The 21,614-nt window shown below is 33.8% G+C and overlaps 1 protein-coding gene across 11 annotated transcripts in view; it reads right to left on the reverse strand.

The window, feature by feature from the left end:
- The window catches only part of BIRC6 (baculoviral IAP repeat containing 6), a 218,837-nt gene that overhangs the window by 44,113 nt on the left and 153,110 nt on the right, over positions 1-21,614 (reverse strand). For all 11 annotated transcript variants that reach the window (XR_014018696.1, XM_081265581.1, XM_081265578.1 and 8 more), the window contains 7 exons: positions 20,501-20,668; positions 19,569-19,742; positions 15,179-15,375; positions 11,938-12,238; positions 9,669-9,886; positions 5,914-6,078; positions 4,653-4,821 (listed from right to left, as the gene is read on the reverse strand). Coding sequence is in view for 10 of the 11 variants with exons in the window: in XM_081265581.1 (XP_081121707.1) it covers positions 4,653-4,821; positions 5,914-6,078; positions 9,669-9,886; positions 11,938-12,238; positions 15,179-15,375; positions 19,569-19,742; positions 20,501-20,668 (1,392 nt within the window). In the remaining variant the exon portion in view is untranslated. The remainder of the gene's footprint in view (positions 1-4,652; positions 4,822-5,913; positions 6,079-9,668; positions 9,887-11,937; positions 12,239-15,178; positions 15,376-19,568; positions 19,743-20,500; positions 20,669-21,614) is intronic.

A 21,614-nucleotide genomic window follows, 5' to 3' on the forward strand; every position in this document is an offset into this window, starting at 1 on the left:
GGGACTGGGGTTCTGGCTCAGTGGTAGAGTGCTCACCTAGCACGTGCAAGGCACTGAGTTCGATTCTCAATACCACATAAAAATAAATAAATAAAATAAAGGTATTATGTCCAACTAAAACCAAGAAAAAAACCCAAAATACCTGAAACCATGCTGCAAAAACATTTGTTAAATATGAGTAATTCTGCCTAAATATGAAAACTCATACTGCCATTGTACCAAATACTTTAAAAAAAGGTCTCCATTTATTTAAATATAACAGGCCCCTAAATTTCCTCTTCACCCATTTTCACGCTTATACAAAGAAGATAATTTATGAAAAGGTTATAGCAGTCGGGTGTGGTGGTGGTGTACACAAATAATCCCAGCCACTTGGGAGGCTGAGGCAGGAGAAAAGAGAATCACAGATACACTGGAGATGTAGCTCGGTGATACAGATGCCCCTGGGTTCAATCCCCAGTCCCCACTCCCCAAAATAAAAAGATTATAGTAGAAAAACTACTAATAAATCATTATTAAATAGTTCTGCTGCAGTGAAAAGTAACTGTCTAAAAATAACAAATTTGTTAAACAATGGCATAGTCATTATTATACTACAAGTAAAAGAATTGTTAAGAGAATTATTTAATGACTAAATCACTAAATATAATCAGTTACCTACCTCTGAAGAATAGGATCAGTGTCTCAGTTACAGAATTGTTAGAAGTCATTTTTGAAAAAAGGGTGTCCTTCTCCCCAAGGAACTTGTACACTCCCTCTATTCTGGTAATAATTTTGCAACTGACAATATTCTCTTTCCAACTTTGATGCAAAGATGTTCAGCGCTACAAGTGAAGATCAACTTTATGTGCAATTATTGTTGATCCTTTTGGCCAGCCTAGTATTATTATTTAAAATATTTAGGCCAGTTTAAAAACTTCTGTCAAAATAAAATAGACTTAGGTAACTTGCTACATTGTGAGATTGCACAACTGAAACCTTGGGAAGGTTTTATTAAAATGAGGAATAAACTCTGGTACTCATAAATTTTTAACAGTAATTAAGGAGTTAAAAATATCTGCCAAATAGCTACTTAGCACCAGGAGAAAAGGGCAAAAGGGGTTGGGGGTAGAGGCAAAAAAACACATTAGGTAATTAAAGGTTACCAGAAGACCAGTGTTTGATAGGAAAAGTAGGGCACTGACACCACAGGCCTCTGTATTTTCTTGTCTTGTTCATCAATCACTTAAAAACATGTAACAGAATGGAAATATGTAGTATTTTCTTGTAGCTCTTAAAAGAACCTATCACCTTGATTTCTGTTTTTGAATATGCTAGCAACTGTAAGCAAATATTTTCATCCCTTAAATTCAATGTCAAGCGAAATTATCAGTATTGTTTCCACACTTAAAATCACCCTGTGGGGCTGGGGATGTGGCTCAAGCGGTAGCGCGCTCGCCTGGCATGCGTGCGGCCCGGGTTCGATCCTCAGCACCACATACAAACAAAGATGTTGTGTCCGCCGAGAACTAAAAAATAAATATTAAAAAAAAAATTCTCTCTCTCTCTCTAAAAAAAAAATCACCCTGTGGTGGGCTGGGGTTGTAGTTCAGTGGTAGAGTGATTGCCTGGGTTCGATCCTCAGCACCACATAAAAATAAATAAATAAAAATAAAGGATTTGTGTTCACCTACAACTAAAAACATATTTTTTTAAAAAAATCAACCTGTGGCTGGACTGGGGGATACAGGCTCAGTTGGTAGAGTGCTTGCTTCACATGCACAAGGCTCTGGGTATAATCCCCAGCACCAAATTGGGAAAAAAAAAAAAAAAATCAACCTGTGGGCTGGGGTATGGCTAAGTGGTAGAGCGCTTGCCTAGCATGTGTGAGGCACAGGGTTCAAGGCTCCGCACCACATATAAATAAATAAAGATCCATCAACAACTAAAAAAACCCTGTTGGGCAGAGGATGTAGTTCAGCTATTACTGTGGAAAGCCCTGGGTTCAACAAAACAAAAACAGAAACTGACTTAGAGGATATTCTATAAATGGTCTACATCCTGTAAAAAATATTGACACCTAAAAAGATAAAGGCTGTGAACTATTCCAGATTTTTAAAAAAGAATAAAGAGTCAAGACAACTAAACAAAGCAAAAGATTCTGAGTTGAATACTGTAACCTATGCCCCAACCATCAAACGTTGCCAAAAATAAATTAAATTGGAAATACAACAAAATTTAAAAATGAACTTTAGACTAATGTTCTAAAATAGGCATTTTACTAAGTTTTAGGAAAACCGTGGCAAGATAACTTGTTCAGATTTTAAAAATCCACTGAAAAGTTAATTATTAATATTTTACCTAAATTTGATAATCATATAATTAACTTATATTTGCTTATACATATATAATATTAGGCCAGATATTCCTGACATATCTTGCTTCTCATAAACTAAAAGTGAGAAAATATTCTAAACTCAAGAATAATTCTCTAATTACTGAAAACATGATTTAAGAGGCATGACATCTAATTTATTTACCACAACTTAGTTAATAATTTTATATTATTTATCTTGAAGTATTATTCTAATTTGGGGGATATCAGGAATTGAACCTAGGGGTGCTATCCCACCAAGCCACATCTATCCCTTTTTGAGACAGGGTCTAAATTGCTTAGGACCTTGTTAAGTTTCTGAGGCTGGCTTTGAACTTGCCAGCCTTCTGCCTCAGTCTCCAAAGACACTGAGATTACAAACTTGTACTACCATTGCCTGGCTTAATAAAGGTATGATTTCAAAATATATTTTTGGTATCACATTCAAGTTCAAATGTACTAATTAAAGTTATATCATTACTTAGACAAAACACACATTTAAGCACATCTAAATACAGTATGAAGAAACTCCTTTTTCAAGAAAATACTAAAACTTGGAAAAGAAAAATCAAACTCTGATCTGTCACATAAGATTACTTATTACCACACAATTTCTTTTTTATTTGTTTTAAGACAGGGTTGGGCTAATTTGCCCAGATTGGCCTGGAACTCAGGATATTCCTCCCATGAGACAGGATTACAGATGTATACCACCATAATTAGAATTAACATACATGTTTCATCAGAAAGCTCACTTATATAAACAGTGATTATTTTAAATATTATATAAATAATGTTTTGATCCTAAAGCATAAAGATAAAAACTCAGTATTATACAAAGACTGAATTTTAAAACAAAGAAGTTTAAGTTGTTTTGGTAGGCAATGTATTTCTTGAAAGTAAAGGGATTAATAAAATAAAATTTTAATGATAGAGAAAATGAGAAAAAGACAAACCTTTTCTCACCCTATCCAATTGTTCTATGCAATCCAGTATTAAATTTTATACAATATCAAGTATTTTACTTAATTACAAAACATTCTACATTTGCAATTAAAAAAAAAAAAAGACCAAGCTGATATGTAAAACAAGTCAATCTAAAAAATAAAAACAAATCTAAATACTTAATTACCTCCATACCTTCATGAAGAAATTTAAGGCAGACTGGTATTCTTTTGAAGCACAATAATTTCTATAATAACGGTAGGGAATCTAAGCAGTAATTCCTTTTCAAATACAAATAAATATCTTTTCTTTCCATCCAACTGTGCAACTTAGCTGCCACCAACTACTAGATTACTCTGAGATTCATTCCCACTGTTTTCCCTATGTATTCCTAACAAACTAACAAAACGCATACATGTTTACTTTCATGAGTAATAATCTAAACTAAAAGAGATAAGGATAAAACAGTTAAAATAAAAAACAAACTTAAGGGTTCTGGTTAAAAGTAAACAAGAACTGCTTGTTTTTCTTGTCATTATTGTGTTCTGAGTCTCATAACTTTCTGTACTTATTTTTAAAAGAACACAATCCTTGGACAATAATTCCACAACCAAGGAAATAATAAACTAACTCCAATCAATAATAAGTTGCATATTGACAAAGTAAGTACCTATGATATTTTCATTGAATTTTAAAAAATTAATCTCTTTATTATTATTAAGTACTTGTGCACTTGCCTTTCTTCAAACCTTACTATTGTCTAGCAGGGTATAGTGGTACACTACACATCTGTAATCCTAATAACTCAGGAGGTCCATACAGGAGGATCATAGGTTTGAGGCCAGCCTTAGCAAAATTGCAAGACTCTGTCTCAAAATAAAAAGGTCTGGGTAGGTAGTTCAGTGGTAAAGAACCCCGGGGTTGAATCCCCAGTATGGGGTGGGGGTGGAGGTGGTTTACTGTGCATCATTTCATAGTTGGATGAAAAAATCCTATAAAATGCACAGAGATTCCACCATATTTAGCACATTTCAATCAGAATACTGTCATGAATTTGCTAGCCTTTGTTTTATGATTTTTGGTTATTAAAAGAAAGAAATGTGTGCACTTAGGTAAACACAAAGGAATCATAAAAATTTTTATTCCAAGTACCAGAAAAGGTGATGGCATAATATTAAATTAAGGGCACCAAAATCAATTATTTTCAGAAAAATAAATAAGAAATAAATCTTCTGACTGTGTCAATTAAACCTTCTTATTTAAGCTGATAATGATAAAATAAGTGGACAAAAATATTCATCCACAAAGATATTTCAAATGAACAATTTCAAAGTTTTATAATTATGTGATTTACCTGAATCATTTCGTAGGTAAGATGACATGGCTGGGATGAGGCAGGACTGACTGAGAAGCTCTAGAAGTACAGACGGCAGGGCATTACTGTTCTGTCCTCTACTCTCATGAGATGACTGAGCTTCTCCATTTACTGTACCACTAACAGGATTTATGTAACTTGCAAGAACCTGAAAATTTAAATTATTGAAAGTAAACTGGACTTTAGCTCCACATACTTTAAAGGCGTATATGTTAACAGATTCAATCTGAATATTCAAAAGTATATATTTCTATTCATTCAATGTCTTACACTATGTTTTTGAAAAGAAGATATGTTCTGTTTAAATTTTCAAAAGGAAAGGATCTATATTGCCTGAGAGTGTTACTGACAAAACATGGTGCACCGCATATGACTACACTTAGAGAAGAAATCCATTTAAGGGCACAAACTTAAAAACAGTAGCAACTCTTGTTATTTATGATATTTTATTGAGCAGGTTCAGTTTACAGTTTCAGAGTACTGAGACCTTAAGACTTCTACATTACAATAAGTGTATCATTCGAGAATTGCAGAAAGCAACACTTAAAAAGACTTTATTAATTTCAATTAGTTGATAAAGGAACTAAAGCTAATCTTTTCTTTAAGTCTCTCTACTCACTTCTGTGGTATCAAGGCTTTTTTATGCTAGTTCAACTTGCCCGACTCTAGAAACATCACAGACAATTTGAAAACAAAAGTATAATGGTGCTGGGGATGTAGATCACTGGTAGAGCAAGCACAAGGCCCAGAGGTCAGTGCCCAGTAACAACAAAAAGAGAATAAACAGGGCTGAGGTTGTGGCTCAGTGGTAGAGTACTTGCCTAGCATATGTAAGGCACTGGGTTCGATTCTCAGCACCATATATAAATTAATAAATAAGTCCATCAACAGTTAAAACAAACAAGTAAAGTAAATAAACAGATAACTTTTAATAGAGGAGTTCAGATACAACATGTTAAAAATGAGATGATGACTAGAAGAAAGTAGATATGTACATTTTCTAATTATAGAAGAATTTCATTCTTGTTAACTTCCTTTCAGTGAAGAAATTAAGAATTATAAGCAGGGAAGTGTAATCTTTGTCCAAAGGCATCTAAGAATGTACTGGGAGAAGGGAGTACAAGTGGGCATAAAAGTAGCTGAAGATGAGTTGGATACATCATCAATATTTAAAAATCTGTACAAATACAGAAAATAATGATAACTATTATCACTAAGGATATGGCCTCTACAAATTTACCTGCAGAAGACAGGTGACATGTTCCTCTTCCAGCCTCTGTTTAGTTAAGGCTTGCTCCACATCCCACCCAGAAGCTGTAGAACCTGTTCCAAAGCCAGTTCCTTTGGCCCAATATAACTGCTGTTCTTCTGTTGATGAGGGGTTATGAGAGCTTGACACCTGTGGCTTAGGGCAATAAAAAATAAAAATTTATTACTATTGGACTTTATTTCTTACTGACAATGTAAAATAGTTCAACAGTTATGGAAAATTTGTTGAATGATCATTTAAACATTGAATTACTATGACCCAGGAATTCTACTTCTATGTAGATACCCCAAAGAAAACTAGTCTTAAATAAAAAAGACACACACACACACACACACACACACACACACACACACACACATATGGTCATAACAGCACTATTTATAATAGTCAAAAAGCAAAAAGAATCCAAATGTCCAACGGATGAACAGACAAGCAAACACAATGGAATACTGTTTAGCGATAGAAAGTAATGATGTACTAATGCATGCTATGTGGACAAACCTCAAAAACTAAGTGGAAGAAGACAGAAAATGTAATATGTTGTAAAATTCAATTTCTATGACATATCTAGTATAGGTAAATGCACGAAGACAGAATTCAAATTGCAGTTACAAAGGGAAAGTAGGGGTAAATGGAACTATAAAATTAAAAAAAATTACCAGAAAAGGGGGTAAATTTCTTTGAGAGCCCAAAGAATCAATGACTCAAAGTCAAACAGAGAAAACGGAGAAAGAAAAAAGAGATATGCCAGACCCTTTTAGGATGAATCCAGTAAAAAGACTAACACAGAGATGTTTTTAATCATTATAAGAGAGACTATTATTTACAGAAGTTTTAATTCTTAATTTTACTCAGCATTAAAAGAAAATAAAATCATGGCATTTGCAGGTAAATGGATGGCATTGGAGAAGATAATGCTAAGTGAAGTTAGCCAATCCCCCGCAAAAAACAAATGCCAAATGTTTTCTCTTATATAAGGAGGCTGACTCATAGTGGGGTAGGGAGGGGGAGCATGGGAGGATTAGATGAATTCTAGATAGGGCAGAGGGGTGGGAGGGAAAGGTAAGGAGCAGGGGATTAATAAGGATGGTGAAATGTGATAGACATCATTATCCAAAGTTCATGTATGAAGACAAAAATTGGTGCCAACATACTTTATATACAACCAGAGATGAAAAACTGTGCTGTATACATGTAATAAGAATTGTAATGCATTCTGCTGTCATTTATTTAAAAAAAAGTCAATAAAAAATGGTGTGGAGACAGAAAACAATTGATTAAAAACCTCACCTCTCCCCTCCTACCATAAAGGTGAATTCTTTTTTTTTAAATTATTTATGGGATTGTAACATTAATTCTAGAACAAGAATCTTTCTGTAAAGAATCCATTAAATAAAACATATCACATACCCTCAAAACATTTGCAATTAAATGTTAGTTTAATAGGCACTTACAAGCAATATCAATACTTTTTGTTTCCATAGAAGTATTTACTAAGGAAAAAGAATATATGTAGAAATTGATTGGGGGTGTGTGTTCTGGGGATTTAATCCTGCAGTGCTCTACCAGCGAGTGAGCTACACCCTAGTCCATTTTTATTTTGAATCAGAGTCTCATTAAGTTGTGATGGATGGCACTGGGCTCAATTCTCAGCAGCGCATATAAATAAATACAAAAAGGTCCATTGACAACTAAAAATTAAAAAAAAAAAAAAAGAAATGTGTTTTAGGTGGTAGATATGCTATCTATCTATCTATCTATCTATATATGGTATATACACACCCAAACATTTTATTCAACAAATACATACAATTGTGTGTCAATTTTCAAGTTTCTAATTTAAACATGATTGTTTTTTTCTTCCTTTTCAGTACCCTATTAAAAAAAATTTGCTACAACATTACAACATAATTGTGTCTGATTAATTAAACAGGTTTTTTTTTTTTTTTTTTGGAACCAGGAATTGAACCCAGAGGTGCTTAATCACCAAGCCACATCTCTAGCTCTTTTCATTTTTTGAGACAGGGTCTTGCTTCGTTGATTAGGGTCTCATTAAGTTGACAAGGCAGGCTTTGAACTTGTAGTCCTCCTACCTTAGTCTCCCAAACTGCTGGGATTACAACCGCTGGGATTCCCATTGAACCTGGGGTATATATTTCTAATATACTCTAAACATTTAGATTTATGGACCCCTTAAAATTATTTTGCCTACAGAGCCCAACAGAGCTTAAAAGATTTTTTTATTTCCACATAGATATCAAACTCATCTACTATTGATGAGACTATACTAATTCATTATGTTGCAGTTACATGTCATGTATTAGATAATCTTTTACATATGGGCTTTCGTCTCTATTTTTTCCTAGGCTTCTATCTATCCTTTTAATAGCACCACAGTTTCATAGTAAACTTTGATCTATGGTAATATGTGTTGCCTAGACATGCTGTTGTTCTTTGAAACTGCATTAAGTATCCTTGACCCATTGTATTTCTACATAAATTTTACAATCAATTTGTAAACTTCTTCCAAAAGGAAATCTGGAATTGCAACAAACATAAATTAATTTGGAAAAGAATATTATTGTCCTGCTGTAGTTTCTGGAGATAAACATAGGCAAACACATTAAATACCTTCAAGTGTTTTTTTTTGAAAAAATTTTATGTATTTTATGAAGTGATTTTATGCAAGTTTTCAGATATATTCATAGGAATCATCTATTTCTTTTTTAAAAAACCATTTTATTTTTTTTTAAGAGAGAGAGAGAATTTTTAATATTTATTTTTTAGTTTTCGGCGGACACAACATCTTTCTTTGTATGTGGTGCTGAGGATTGAACCTGGGCCGCATGCATGCCAGGCGAGCACGCTACCACTTGAGGCATATCCCCAGCCCCAAGAATCATCTATTTCTGATGCCACTCTTAAAAATTTCTTTACAAAGTTCTTCTCGCCTATTACTGTTAAATAATAATTATTTCCATATATTTATTTTTTTCAGTATTGGGGACTGAACTCAAGGGGTGCTCTACCACTGAGTTGCCTAGGGCCTTAGATTTGTGTCTAATCCCTAAATTGTAGGGATTAAAGCATGCACCACTGGAATTGATGAAATAATTGATTTTTATATACTGACTCTATATATTGCATCCACACTAAACTCAGTTAAGCCATTGATTATTTTTAGGTTTTCCTAAAAAATACAATCAAATCATCTAGAAATAATGAGGTTTGAATCCTATTTTTTTTTCGTTCTTGTCTGACTCCATTGAACAGAACTTACCATGCAATAGTATGATTCTCTAAATTTCATTAAAGGAAAGGAAAATGGATCATAGCATAAATTCAAAATACCGTGATAAATGGGAAAGTTATTAAGCTTTTAAAATTTTTCTGTTTTTCGAGTAGGTGGGTTAATTTGCAATTTTCCAAAGAAGCCTAATATAAAAATCAATTACAGTTTCACTTTTAAATAACCCTTGTTTTAAGTGTACAAAGGGACACTAAAGTCTTTGAAATACTACTGCAGAAAAGGCTTTAGTTTTTCATTTTATAAAGAATTCAAATTATGGGGCTGGAATTGTGGCTTAGTGGTAGAGCACTTGCCTGGCATGTGTGAGGCCCTGGGTTCGATCATCAGTACCGTATACAAATAAATAAACAGAATAAAAGATCTACTTACAACTAAAAAATATTTTTTTAAAAAAAGGAATTCAAATTAAACTTACTTCTGTTTGATTGAGATTAGAGTTTGGAACTCGTGGGGCATGATGGCTCAGAGCAGAGAGACAGACAAGAATGAGATGTAGTGCACCAATTTCCAATGCCATCCGCCTAAGCAGCACACCGTCATCAGTTGTCAAAGGAGTCGTGCTAAACAAGCTACGAAGGACATGGAAAGGAAGGGTTGGAAGCACATTGGCTGATGGAGATTGCAGAATATGACCTAGATTAAAAAAAGAAGAGGACTCAAACTCAAAAATATTTAAAAACACAATATGGAGTTACATACAGGGTCAAAAATTAATGACAATGCAATGTAAAATTATATCACTTAATTTATTATAAAGCCATAGATAGAACAGTTATATTTTCAAATTTAATCACAAATAGTGTCAGGAAAAAAGCTCTGTAAGACACAGTATACAAAAATTCCAAAAAGGTTGAAATATATGCATATAATAATTAGTAGCTACAGATGATATCAAAATTATTATAAACTAGAATTCAAACTAAACTCTCTAATAGAGAAGAATTTAAAGTGTCTTACAATAGTAAAAATATAACTACTTGCCTTAAGAGTAGTTTCCACTACAAACAGTGAGTGACTGAAATTACTACTATCTTTTTTGCAATATAGTTTTCTACTATGTTTTAGAAAGAAGTGTTACATGCAAAGAAAGCAATGCTACATGAATGGTGGATGAGATTATTATAGAAAAGGATATAATTATGCTTTCAAAAATATTTATTAATTGTTTGTTTGCAGTGCTAGGGATTGAACCTAGGATCTTAGGCATGCCACGCAAGCACCCTAGGACTGAGCCACATCCCCAAGCCCCATAATTACTTTTTAATATATACTCATTGTGTATTCATTAAAAATAGTTTGAAATGGCATAAATGCAGTTGGTTCTCTTTTTTAAGGTCACACCTACTGTCTTGCAATATAATGTTAAAATACGATAGACCTTACCCCTTTAGCTACTTAACAAAATGTACTTAGAATAACTGATAGCTTCAAATTTAAGGTATATAAATTCATGGTTTTATTGAATTAAATATATATTGTGGAGCAGAGTTTAACAAAATAGTCTTCCTAAATGACATATGAAAGAAAATAACCCACTCAAAAGAATGTGTTTTTTAAATGATATAAGAAAATATTTATTTTTATTAATATGAGTAGAATGGTCATTGAGTGAACAAACATATGACCCAAGTAAAAATCTACTTTGCTAGGCCACCCTGTCATCAACCAATGTTTTTTTTCTTTCTTTCTATTAAATAATAATATCAAACAGTGGAAATAATCATGAGCTTTCTATGATTACTCTGCATTATTATATATTATATTTACCCTTTTTAAAAATCTTGTTCTCCTTAATCAAAATATTGCTGACACTGACTTTAAGAAAAAAATATTTCGCTTAATACATTTTAATAAAGCCTCACACTTTTATTCAAAATAAAACTTCAGGTTCTTAGTAAGACTTTTCACATTACCAATATCAGCTTTTAAAGTAAGTTGTCAGTATTACCTTTTGTACAAATTTTCATCAGCTACTTTATCTCCTCTCTCATATTCTGAGCCTCCAAATACTGCTCAAACCATTCCTTCCTTCTGAAATAACTCTTCCCAATTAAATCTCACCTATCCTTTAAGCGTCCCGCAAAAATCCCTATGGAGCTTCATTCACACATTGCTGGGTAGTAAAGAAATAACCTCACACTTGTGAGGTTCCATCATATCACATTTAAGTGTGTTCAGGCCTTAAATAACTTGTTACATCTGCATGTACTTGGTCACTGTTATGACTAGATGACACTTGCTACATAAGGGTAGATCTACTTAAACACTACATGTTTAAATCACTCCAAAGGTTTCTAGCAAGTTTGTAAGATCTTAGGAAATATGTTTTGAACAAAAACAGAAATTAAAGTTCTTTTTTAAATTTTTTTAAATTTATTTTTTATCTGTAGTTGGACACAATATGTTTATTTTATTTATTTATATGTGGTGCTGAGGATGGAACCCAGGGCCTCACACGTGCTAAGCGAGTACCCTACCGCTAAGCCACAACCCCAGCCCGAAATCAAAGTTCTTTACAATTTATTACATCTTATCTTCAAACTGAGCTACCATCATCAACAAATTATCTAATAGTTGAACTATGAAAAAAATAAATGATGAACAACAAGCAATGATCTGAGTAACTCTACTCAATCTACTTATGTATGTGTTGATAAATTTAATTAATAACACTAAACACTTACTTCCTTCTCCATCATCTGTCACTCCCAATACCAATCGAAGAAGGCACTGGGCATGTTTTCTTTCTTTCAATAGCACTTCAGCATAGCCCGGAAGACGAAGAAATAATCCAAAAGCAGCCAATGAATGGGCAGGTATGGGAGACATGGTCTGTACTGCTGACTTGATAGGTGGGGGTTCAGCTGCAATGGTTTCTGGAGCTTCATAAACTAATTCCCCTGATTGTTCAATGGTCACCCATTCAAACTGGTCACTATCCTTTGGCTTTTCCTGAGTGGTAGATGTTACCACTGGAGCACTCACCTTAAAAACAAAACAAAACAAAACTGTGTTTGGTTATTTGTATCTTTCAACATTAGGTTCAAATAAAAGACTTAAAATGATCTTTTTAAAATACAAGAGTATAAAGAATAAAAAAGGGACAAGCATCCAGACACCAGAAAGTACATGAAATCCTGAGCGTGGCAGTAGTAGCATCTCTATATTAAAGTTATATTTTCTGCTTGTAATTAGTTAAGTATCTTTAGATAGTCTTTAAGATTATATAAATATCTTGTTTCTCACTTAACTGATTATTTTAGTAATAGCATTTTTATACTTCTTTCCTGAAACCCTACCTACCACCAAAACTATAAAGGTTGACTTCTTAATACTACCATTCTTTCCGTATTTATTTAGTTGTCATTGAACTACAAGGAAAAATATTCATTTCTTCCCCTGCGTGTATTCATGTTTATCATCATGGATTCTAATTTTACTCTATAGTTACATTCTGTTATTATCATTAGTTATTTTGATGTCTAAGTGGAATCAGATTAGTCACTAGAAATCCTTAAACCAGGTTTCTGCCTCCTTTCAACACATTCCTATCCTTCAAGCATTTCTTTATTTTCTACTACAAAAGAAACTTCAGTCTCATCAGTTTTAGAGTCCTGAATTCTTTTTTTCCTGTGGTACTGGATTGAACCCAGGCCCTTGCAAATGCTAGGCAAATGTGTCTACCACTGATCTACATCCCTAGTCCTGTTTTTATTTTGAGACAGGGTAAGTTACCCAGGCTACCCTTGAACTTCAATTTTCCAGCCTCAGACTTCTGAGCAGCTGAGATTGTGGGTGTGCACCACCACACCCAGTAATCTCTGATTCCTTTTAATGGAAAACTGACACTGATAGGGGAGTCTGCTTCCAGGACCTATCAGCAAACAAATCAAGAAAATCCAAGTATAAACACATATGTATATGTGTGAGTTCATATATAGACAAAATTTCTGTAATCCAAGTGGTTCAGGAGGCTGAGGCAGGAGGATTGTGAGTTCAAAGCCAGCCTCAGCAAAATTGGGGTACTAAGCAACTCAGTGATTGAGAGCTCCTGAGTTCAATCCCCAGTATCCCACCACACACACACACAAAAGAAATGCTGATAGTGGGCTGGGGGTGTAGCTCAGTGGGAAGAGCACTTATGCCTAGTACACACAAGAACCTGGGTTCATTTCCCAGCACCCGCCTCCCCCCAAAAGCTGGTAGGCTTAGAAGGAAATGAGGAACAAGTTAATAGAAACTACAGGAAGGAAAGGGATATTTGGCAGATAGTGGCAGATCCTTAGCTCCTTTGTGTCTTAAATGTAGAAGCAGCACTTGTGATAATTAAGTGATGAAGTTGGTTATTTAGCAGAGATTTCCAAGCAAAATTATAAGTACAGCCTGTTTCCTGCTTGCCATTTATACTAAAATGTAAGAGGAAAGAGATAAATTGAAAGATATATCTGCAGCCAATATTAACAACTTAGGAAATTCTCAACCTATTAAGATCACAAAAGTTGCTAAAATCTCACTGCAAGAAAAACTCTGGAGAGAAAAATCAAGGATGTGGCAGGATACCCTTTTCCTTGGGTTTTAGAAAATTCTAAAGGTCAGAGTATCTATTTACATAGAGAACTCTTTGAAGAGATGATACCTATTATACACAGATCCCCTCAGTGGGGATCTAACAGAAATCCTAGATTCTTTTGAACTAATTATTAATAGAAATGTGAATAGTAAAGCCTTTGCCGATGAGAGCTCAGAAGGATGTGAGAATTGTGATGGAGAAAGCCTACCTTGTCCTTAATGTAATGTCTTTTTTTCCAGTAAGAAATAGTTTTACTCCTCTGTGTCAATCATCTTATGATATGTGACCTCCAAATCAAAATATCTTAAACTTTTTGAATACTAGGGGAATTATAATTCCCTTACCTACTGTAAGCAATATCCATTTGCTGAATAGGTATTGTGTACTGTTGAGGTGTACATCCCCAAAAGATATACTTTCTGTGAAGGTAACCTTATTTTGAAATAGTTTCCACAGATGTAACTGAGTTAAAACAAGGGAAAACTGGTTTGAAAAGACCTTTCATTCAATCACTAGAGTCCTTAGAATGAGAGAAAGGTATAGAGACACAGGGAAAGTAGCCAGATGAGACACAGGCAGAAAACTGGAGTAATGTAACTACAAGCCAAAGAATGCAAAAACCTCACAGCTATCACTGGAAGATAGAAAGAGTCAAAAAAGGATTCTTCCCTAGAGCCCTCAGAGGAAGCATGGACTTGATGATACCTTTATTTCAGACTTAGCGTCTCCTATACATGATAAATTTCTATTGTTTTAATCTCCCCAGTTTGTATTATTTTTAATTGTTCTATGAAATTTATACAAAGTACCTAGAGACAGAAAGAATAATTCTCCTAACTCATTCAACAAACATAAAGTGCTTTGTATTTACAATTCTCCATGCCCTACACTCCCACCCCACTATTAATTAAAAAAAAAAAAGCATAGGAAGCATATACATCAATGTTAGCATAGTAATAAACATGAGAATAGGTTAAATTAATTTTTTTAATATCTACACTGAAAATGGCATCTAAAACAACGTTTTAGAACGAAAGAACATATATGGACAATAGTACACAGTATTTTATTCTCCCATTTCCAATAAGAACTGTAAATAATATCAAATCTAACAGAAGCACAGAAATGACAGCACTATTGTGACAACCATAAAAATCAAGAAAAATGCTACAGCATGATAAGTTTAGCAAATGCAGTTTGTCTATAACATTTCTGACTAATTCTCATAAAGCTGTGTAAAGACTAACCTTTGAAAGAGTTATATAATGATCAAAAAGGTTAATGCAAGTTAAAAACCAAAACAACAACAAAAATCAAACAAACAAACAAAAATACACATCAGTATCTCATCTTACCTGTTGAATTACTTCTGGATACAGCATGGGCAGTCTTTCTGCAATCAAGGCTAATCCACCCATTCCTGCAAAAACTTGTAATGGTGACTGAATGGGACAGGTTTCAAGTAAAGATTCATCCAATATCCCATCCAAACAATCATCACTTGGAGTGAGAGCCTCATCTTCTGGACAGCTACCAAGTAAGTCTCCATGATCTATACAATAACAAAAAACTGAATGGGTAAGAAAAGATCTGGGTTTTTAATAGAGCTATTATTTTTTAAAAGTTAATACGTGCATTAAAGGAAAAAAAAAAAAAAAAAAAACAAAGTCATCCAGTCAAAAGCAGCTTAGTTGGACATGTCCCTCCAGGTCATGTGCATACATACACAACATCCCCTTTTGTGTGATTAAGATCTTAGAGTATATCATGTTTTTCCACACATCATGAATATTCACCAATTCAAAATCCCAAAGCTAAACACACACACACGGATTAGTTGTAGATGGACACAATACCTTTATTTTGTGTATTTATTTTTATGTGTTGCTGAGGATCGAACCCAGTGCCTCACACATGCTAGTTGAGTGCTCTACCACTGAGCCACAACCCCAGCCCTACACAAGTATCTTTGATAACCAAGAATTCACTACACCAACTCAGTCTGTTACAAAAAATTGTAATCCTTTCTTGGGGATAAAAATTTCAGTGGAGACAGAAAGGGCAACAGGCCTCCAGATGAACATACTGGTAGTGTTACAACTAAAATAATGCATTCCCTTGATGCTCAATATAAAATGAAACAAAGCAACAGAATAACCAAGCATGCTTCTAAGAGGGTTCATTTTCAGATTTCTATTCCTAAATATTAGTAAGAAAGTATGTTCCCAGTAAATTAAAGTATTCCTGTAGTACAACCAGAAGATGCACACATGAGTGGCACTTGCTCCCATCTCTCCCTGTATACTTCCTTCTGTCCTCTGTTGCAGCCTAACGAACAAGTTCTCATATACACTGCCCAAAGATAAACAAAAAGATAAACACTAGCTCTACTTTTTATGACACACTGTTACTACAGGACATCTAGAAAGCTTAGATGTTGTGGAATAAAGCATGAACTTTGTATAAAATAAACACAAGTATTTTACTAAAAATGCACATAGAAATCTATGGTTATAATCTAAAAATGTCTTCCAGAAATGGAGAAAAGAGCACTTATCCTCACCCTTCCTCTTTTCCCTCTTCTCCATTCCAGTGACTAAATTCATGACTACACCTAGGACCAACAAAGGTCATTACCAGAAGACAGTTCTTCCTAAAAACTAACAAAGGGTATTAATACAGGTATTTTTTTCAGTTCTTCTAAAACTTTGAGCATTAGGACTTTTACTTTAATAACCTACAATATTAACTAAAATGCACATAACAATGGCTAGACAATCTGAATTAATGTAAAGGGCATAGATTGTTTCTCTATGCATGCTTTCTACTTCCCCTACCCACAATCCAGTGAACCTTCAACATACTCTCCAAGACATTAAGTTCAGCAGTTCTACTCCCCTCACTGGCAACCATTCCATTGAAGTAATGAAAAAATATTTAAAAGGGCAATACTTTAGACCTCTACTTTTACCATGTGTAAAACTTACATAGTTGGACTTACAATTCCAAGTATACATACTGAAGGACTGAATAAATCGCACACAATTTATTAACAAAGGCTAGACTTTGAAGAAGGAAAAAAAAAAAAACCTAAACCAAACCAAAACAAAACCCCCTTTTTAATGACTAGAATTGGAAAGTGTCTTCCAAATTGGAACATTCTACATCAGAACCCTTCCCTTCTCATCTCTTACTAACCCAGGGATCAGATATATGCATCTGTAATGTTTATATGCTTTTACTAACTTATATGTGTTTACTGTAAACTCCACTTTTGTCATACACTGGCAATGTCTTTTTTTTTTTTTTTTTTTTTTTTAGAGAGAGTGAGAGAGGAGAGAGAGAGAGAGAGAGAGAGAGAGAGAGAGAGAGAGAGAGAATTTTTCAACATTCATTTTCCAGTTCTCGGCGGACACAACATCCTTGTTGGTATGTGGTGCTGAGGATCGAACCCGGGCCGCACGCACGCCAGGCGAGCGCGCTACCGCTTGAGCCACATCCCCAGCCCCTGGCAACGTCTTTAACATCTAGCTAGATTAGATATAAATTAGGAGTCATCTGTCTTTTATATACACTATTTACACAGCATAGTAAAACAAAACTCACAAAGATCAATATATATTCATAGAAAATACAATGGTATAAAGCCCTTTGCATTTTTCTTTTCCTTTGTCCTCCCTAAATTAGCAGAAATATAATATGCACTACATGAAGTGTTTTGCTCATTCCATTTCTAAAACAGTCATCTCATCATAAATTTTAACAAAAAATATCAACAAAATATTTTCCTTACTGCCTCTTTTTGTTTAATAACTTTATTTATGTGGTGCTGAGAATCAAACCCAATGCCTCACATGTGCTAGGCAAGCACTCTACCAATGAGCCATAACTCCAACCCCTGCCTCTATTTTTTACTTTGTACTAGATGTTTCAAATAAGGACTTAAGTTTGTCCACTATGTACATAGTAGTGTTGAATAAACTACACACACGAAACAATGATTATATCTGAATGTGACTTCTAAGTAGGATCATTCTGGCTTAGAATCCCTCATTTCTTTCACTTCTTTCTCCCTATGTCACATTTGATATAGGCACATGTGTCACTCAAATATGATGCAGATCTGTTTTTATAACAACCCTTCCATTTACAAAAGCATATACTGTTGCCTCGCCTACTCAACCAAAGAACACAAATATCATCAGTTATTGAGATGTAGCTATACTAAGGCTAAATGCCAACATGACTTTTAGACACTTCTGATATTGCCTTTTATGACCCTGTTATTCAAAGCACAGTCCATGGACTATTACCATGTACGATCTCAAGTTTCATAACAGACCTACTAAAATTTTTTTAAAATCTGCATTTTAACATGGTTCTGCAGGTAATTCTAAGTATGATGAAGTCTGAGAAGTGCTGTACTTTGGGCACAGTTGTAAGTTATCAACTTATGTTTTGAAAAAGTCCTCAAAGAAGATTCTAGCTAGTAATATGCATATATTACACTTTAAAGTATCCAGTTAGGGTAGGGTATGGTGGCGAACATCTTTAAACATAGCTACTTGGGAGGCTGTGGCATGGGTATAGGAAGTTTTAAGTCAGCCTAGGAAACTCAATAATACCTTGTCTCAAAAAACAAACAAACAAACAAACAAAAAGAGCTGGCGATATGGCTCCAAGATATTGGTTTAACTCTGAAATACTAGGTTGGAAAACCAAAATATCAGTATGCTCAAACCTTATAAATATTAAAGTAATAATTTAAAAAATTGAAAAAATGGACAGTCCTGCCAAAAACGTAGGGAACAGAAATGTGTACTAATGAAGAATAAAAATGGCCAAAACTAGGGGATAGGGTTGTGGCTCAGTGGTAGAGTGCTCGCCTAGCACATGTGAGGCACTGGGTTCAAACCTCAGCACCACATAAAAATGAAATAAAGATATGGTGTCCACCTACAATTTAAAAAAATTTTTAAAAATGGACAATAAGTAAAAATTCAGTCATGAGAAAGATTCAACATTTAAATATGATAATACCATATTAATATTATGAACTAGAAACAATCAGAGTGTTTAAATAATTACAGAGCATAGATTTTGTTAGATCCATACCAAAATATCGGTAATAAAAATGCACATCTGAAATATTAAATGGAATACATATGTAAAAAAATAAAAAGATAAGAAAATGCATGATCCAAATTTGTATGAGTAAAAATGTTTACATGCATGAAGTACCACTCAATATATATAAAGCATTATACGGCTCTTACTTTGACTATTAAAATGACAATTCACATAATTTTCACAGTAATGTTAGCAATTAAAGTACACATAAGTGATAATATAAGAGGAATTAGCATAACTATTGTCCAAATAAAATCATGGAAATTTTTAATGTCTACAAATTAACTAAGTCAAAGGAAAAATATCTTGTCAGGCAGACACAATGAAAACAGTCAGTTGGGTGCAGTGGTGCACGCCTATAATCCTAGCGATTTTCAAAGGTAAGGTAGGAGGATCTCAAATTCGAGGCCAAGCTTAGCAATTTAGCGAGACCCTAAGCAAGTTAGCAAGACCCTGTCTCAAAAAATAAAAATGGTTGGGAATGTAGCTCAGTGGTAAAGGACTCAGGGGTGTTTTACCACTGAGCTACATCACCAGTACCATCAATTAAGTCATTAACTAGAAATCTTTGCTGTATTAAAGACTATAATTTTTAAAGTAGCATCATGCACATACCTTTTTCAGGGTGTAATCTTTTAAAAGAATCTGTTTTTGACAGACTTGCGTCTGTGATAACTCTTGATCCCAGCTTAACAGTCAGATCTATCGAACGGTAACCTTGAGGAAGTTTTCGGTCATAGAGGAGAGTTAAAAGCTGGGCAAGTGTCATTTCAGCTGGCAACGGCTGACCTAAAAATGACATAACTAAGTTAAATTACAATCCAAGAAGGAAACATTTACTTGGCTTGATTTATTCTATTCTATTATTTTATTTTGACTAAATCACAGGCAAGAGTTGGATTCTAGCTTAACAGTCAGATCTATTGAACAGTAACCAAAACAATTTAAATTGAGCTACTACAAAATTTTACTTTACTTCTGACATGTGAACAATTAATGTCCACATGAATTGTTAATTAAAGTAGCACATCACAAGCAAAATAGAAACAATAAAACAGACATCCATAGTTTGTTGAATTCTGCTACAAATCGACAATGAAAAGCTACGAAAAGAAATCCAGAGTTAGTTGGTAGTATGATTATAATGATATGGCACAAAAATAATAAAATATGTATCACCTTCACCAATGGAAAGTATACTGGCCACAGACTTTTTTTTGTTGGGAAGAATGTACTGCTTAACTATTAGTGACATATATGACAGCTCACTGCCAGTTTAAAAAATTAGCCTCACATTGCTTTCTATATAACTCTTTTTATGGCATACTAACAGCAAAAGGTAGGAAGCCAGTTAAAGTACAAGGATGTAATTTAACAGGGTTAAAGAAGAATGGAACTGTATAGAGAAAATATCACTAATTCATTTATTTCATCAAAAACACCTAAACAAAAATAATTCTGATGACTATAAAGTGTGATTTTTATAGCTATAAGATTATTAAAAATTTCTTTGAAGTTTAGTGATGCCTAGGTAATATGAATATTACCTGCCAAGAGCTTGTGAAACAGATGAAACACCGGGACAGTAATTATTTTGTTCGCAGCCTCTGCACCTGAGGAAGTACTTCCTATTTTATCAGGTATTGTCCTCCCCCTCCTGGATGGAGGGCGAGGTGGTGTAGCAGACACTGCACGTTTAGATTGGGATTTCAGGCCTAAAAGAAAACAATAAAAATGTAAAAATCTATGTAAACAGAACACTAAAAGTACAAGTGAGTTTCTAAAATATTAAAAAAAAAAAATCTGCTCCTAGTTAAGCTAAAATACAAAAATGTTTCTTCTAAACAAAAACCTAATCTCCCAATGCTATTCATTTTATGACAATAAGTGTTAGCTTGTATCTGTTTTCCAAGAGAGTAAAAATATTGCTAACTGCTATAATCTGTGAGATAGATGACCATCCACACAGTAAAATATAGTTTTGTGTAAATACATAAGAAATCTTGTGTTTATTTTTCTCTGAGATGGGGTAGATATTCTAATACAGAGGTTTCCTAATTGAGGAGTAATCTATGTTCAACTTTATTATTTGCCATAAAATCTCACTCAGGTTAAAAATATAACCTTCCAAAATTATATTACCCTTGCTGATTTTTATTACTCTTTAATCCAATACTGAAAACTTGTTTTTCAACCAATTTTTAAATTACTTTTACTTTCTTCTAATTTTATATGGAAAGTATACTGGCCAAAGACTTTTTTGTGATGGGAAAAATGTACTGTTTAACTATTAATGACATATCTGACAGCTCACTGCCAGTTAAACACATTGTAAATGAAAATTAGTAAATACATTTTTATTTTATGTGTGTGTTTTTTTTTTTTAACAAGGGGGTCATATGAAAATTTCTAAATACTTAGGGAACTTGTAAGGGTGTGAATCACCTGTAGTTTGGATACACACTATCAAGCTTCAACAGAATATCTGAGCTACCCCCACATGTTCAGTATTTGATGAAATACAGTAAGCTTGTGCATAAAATAAGTTTAATAATCCCAATGGCAAAGAATAACAGACTTCTGGTACAAAATTTATAAATCTGGTGTTAAAAGATTGTATATCAGCCTTCTGCACTAATACATTTATTCATTAAATTCCTA

Source organism: Spermophilus citellus, assembly GCF_964194105.1.
Source record: "Spermophilus citellus genome assembly, chromosome: 13".
Classification (NCBI taxonomy): domain Eukaryota; kingdom Metazoa; phylum Chordata; class Mammalia; order Rodentia; family Sciuridae; genus Spermophilus; species Spermophilus citellus.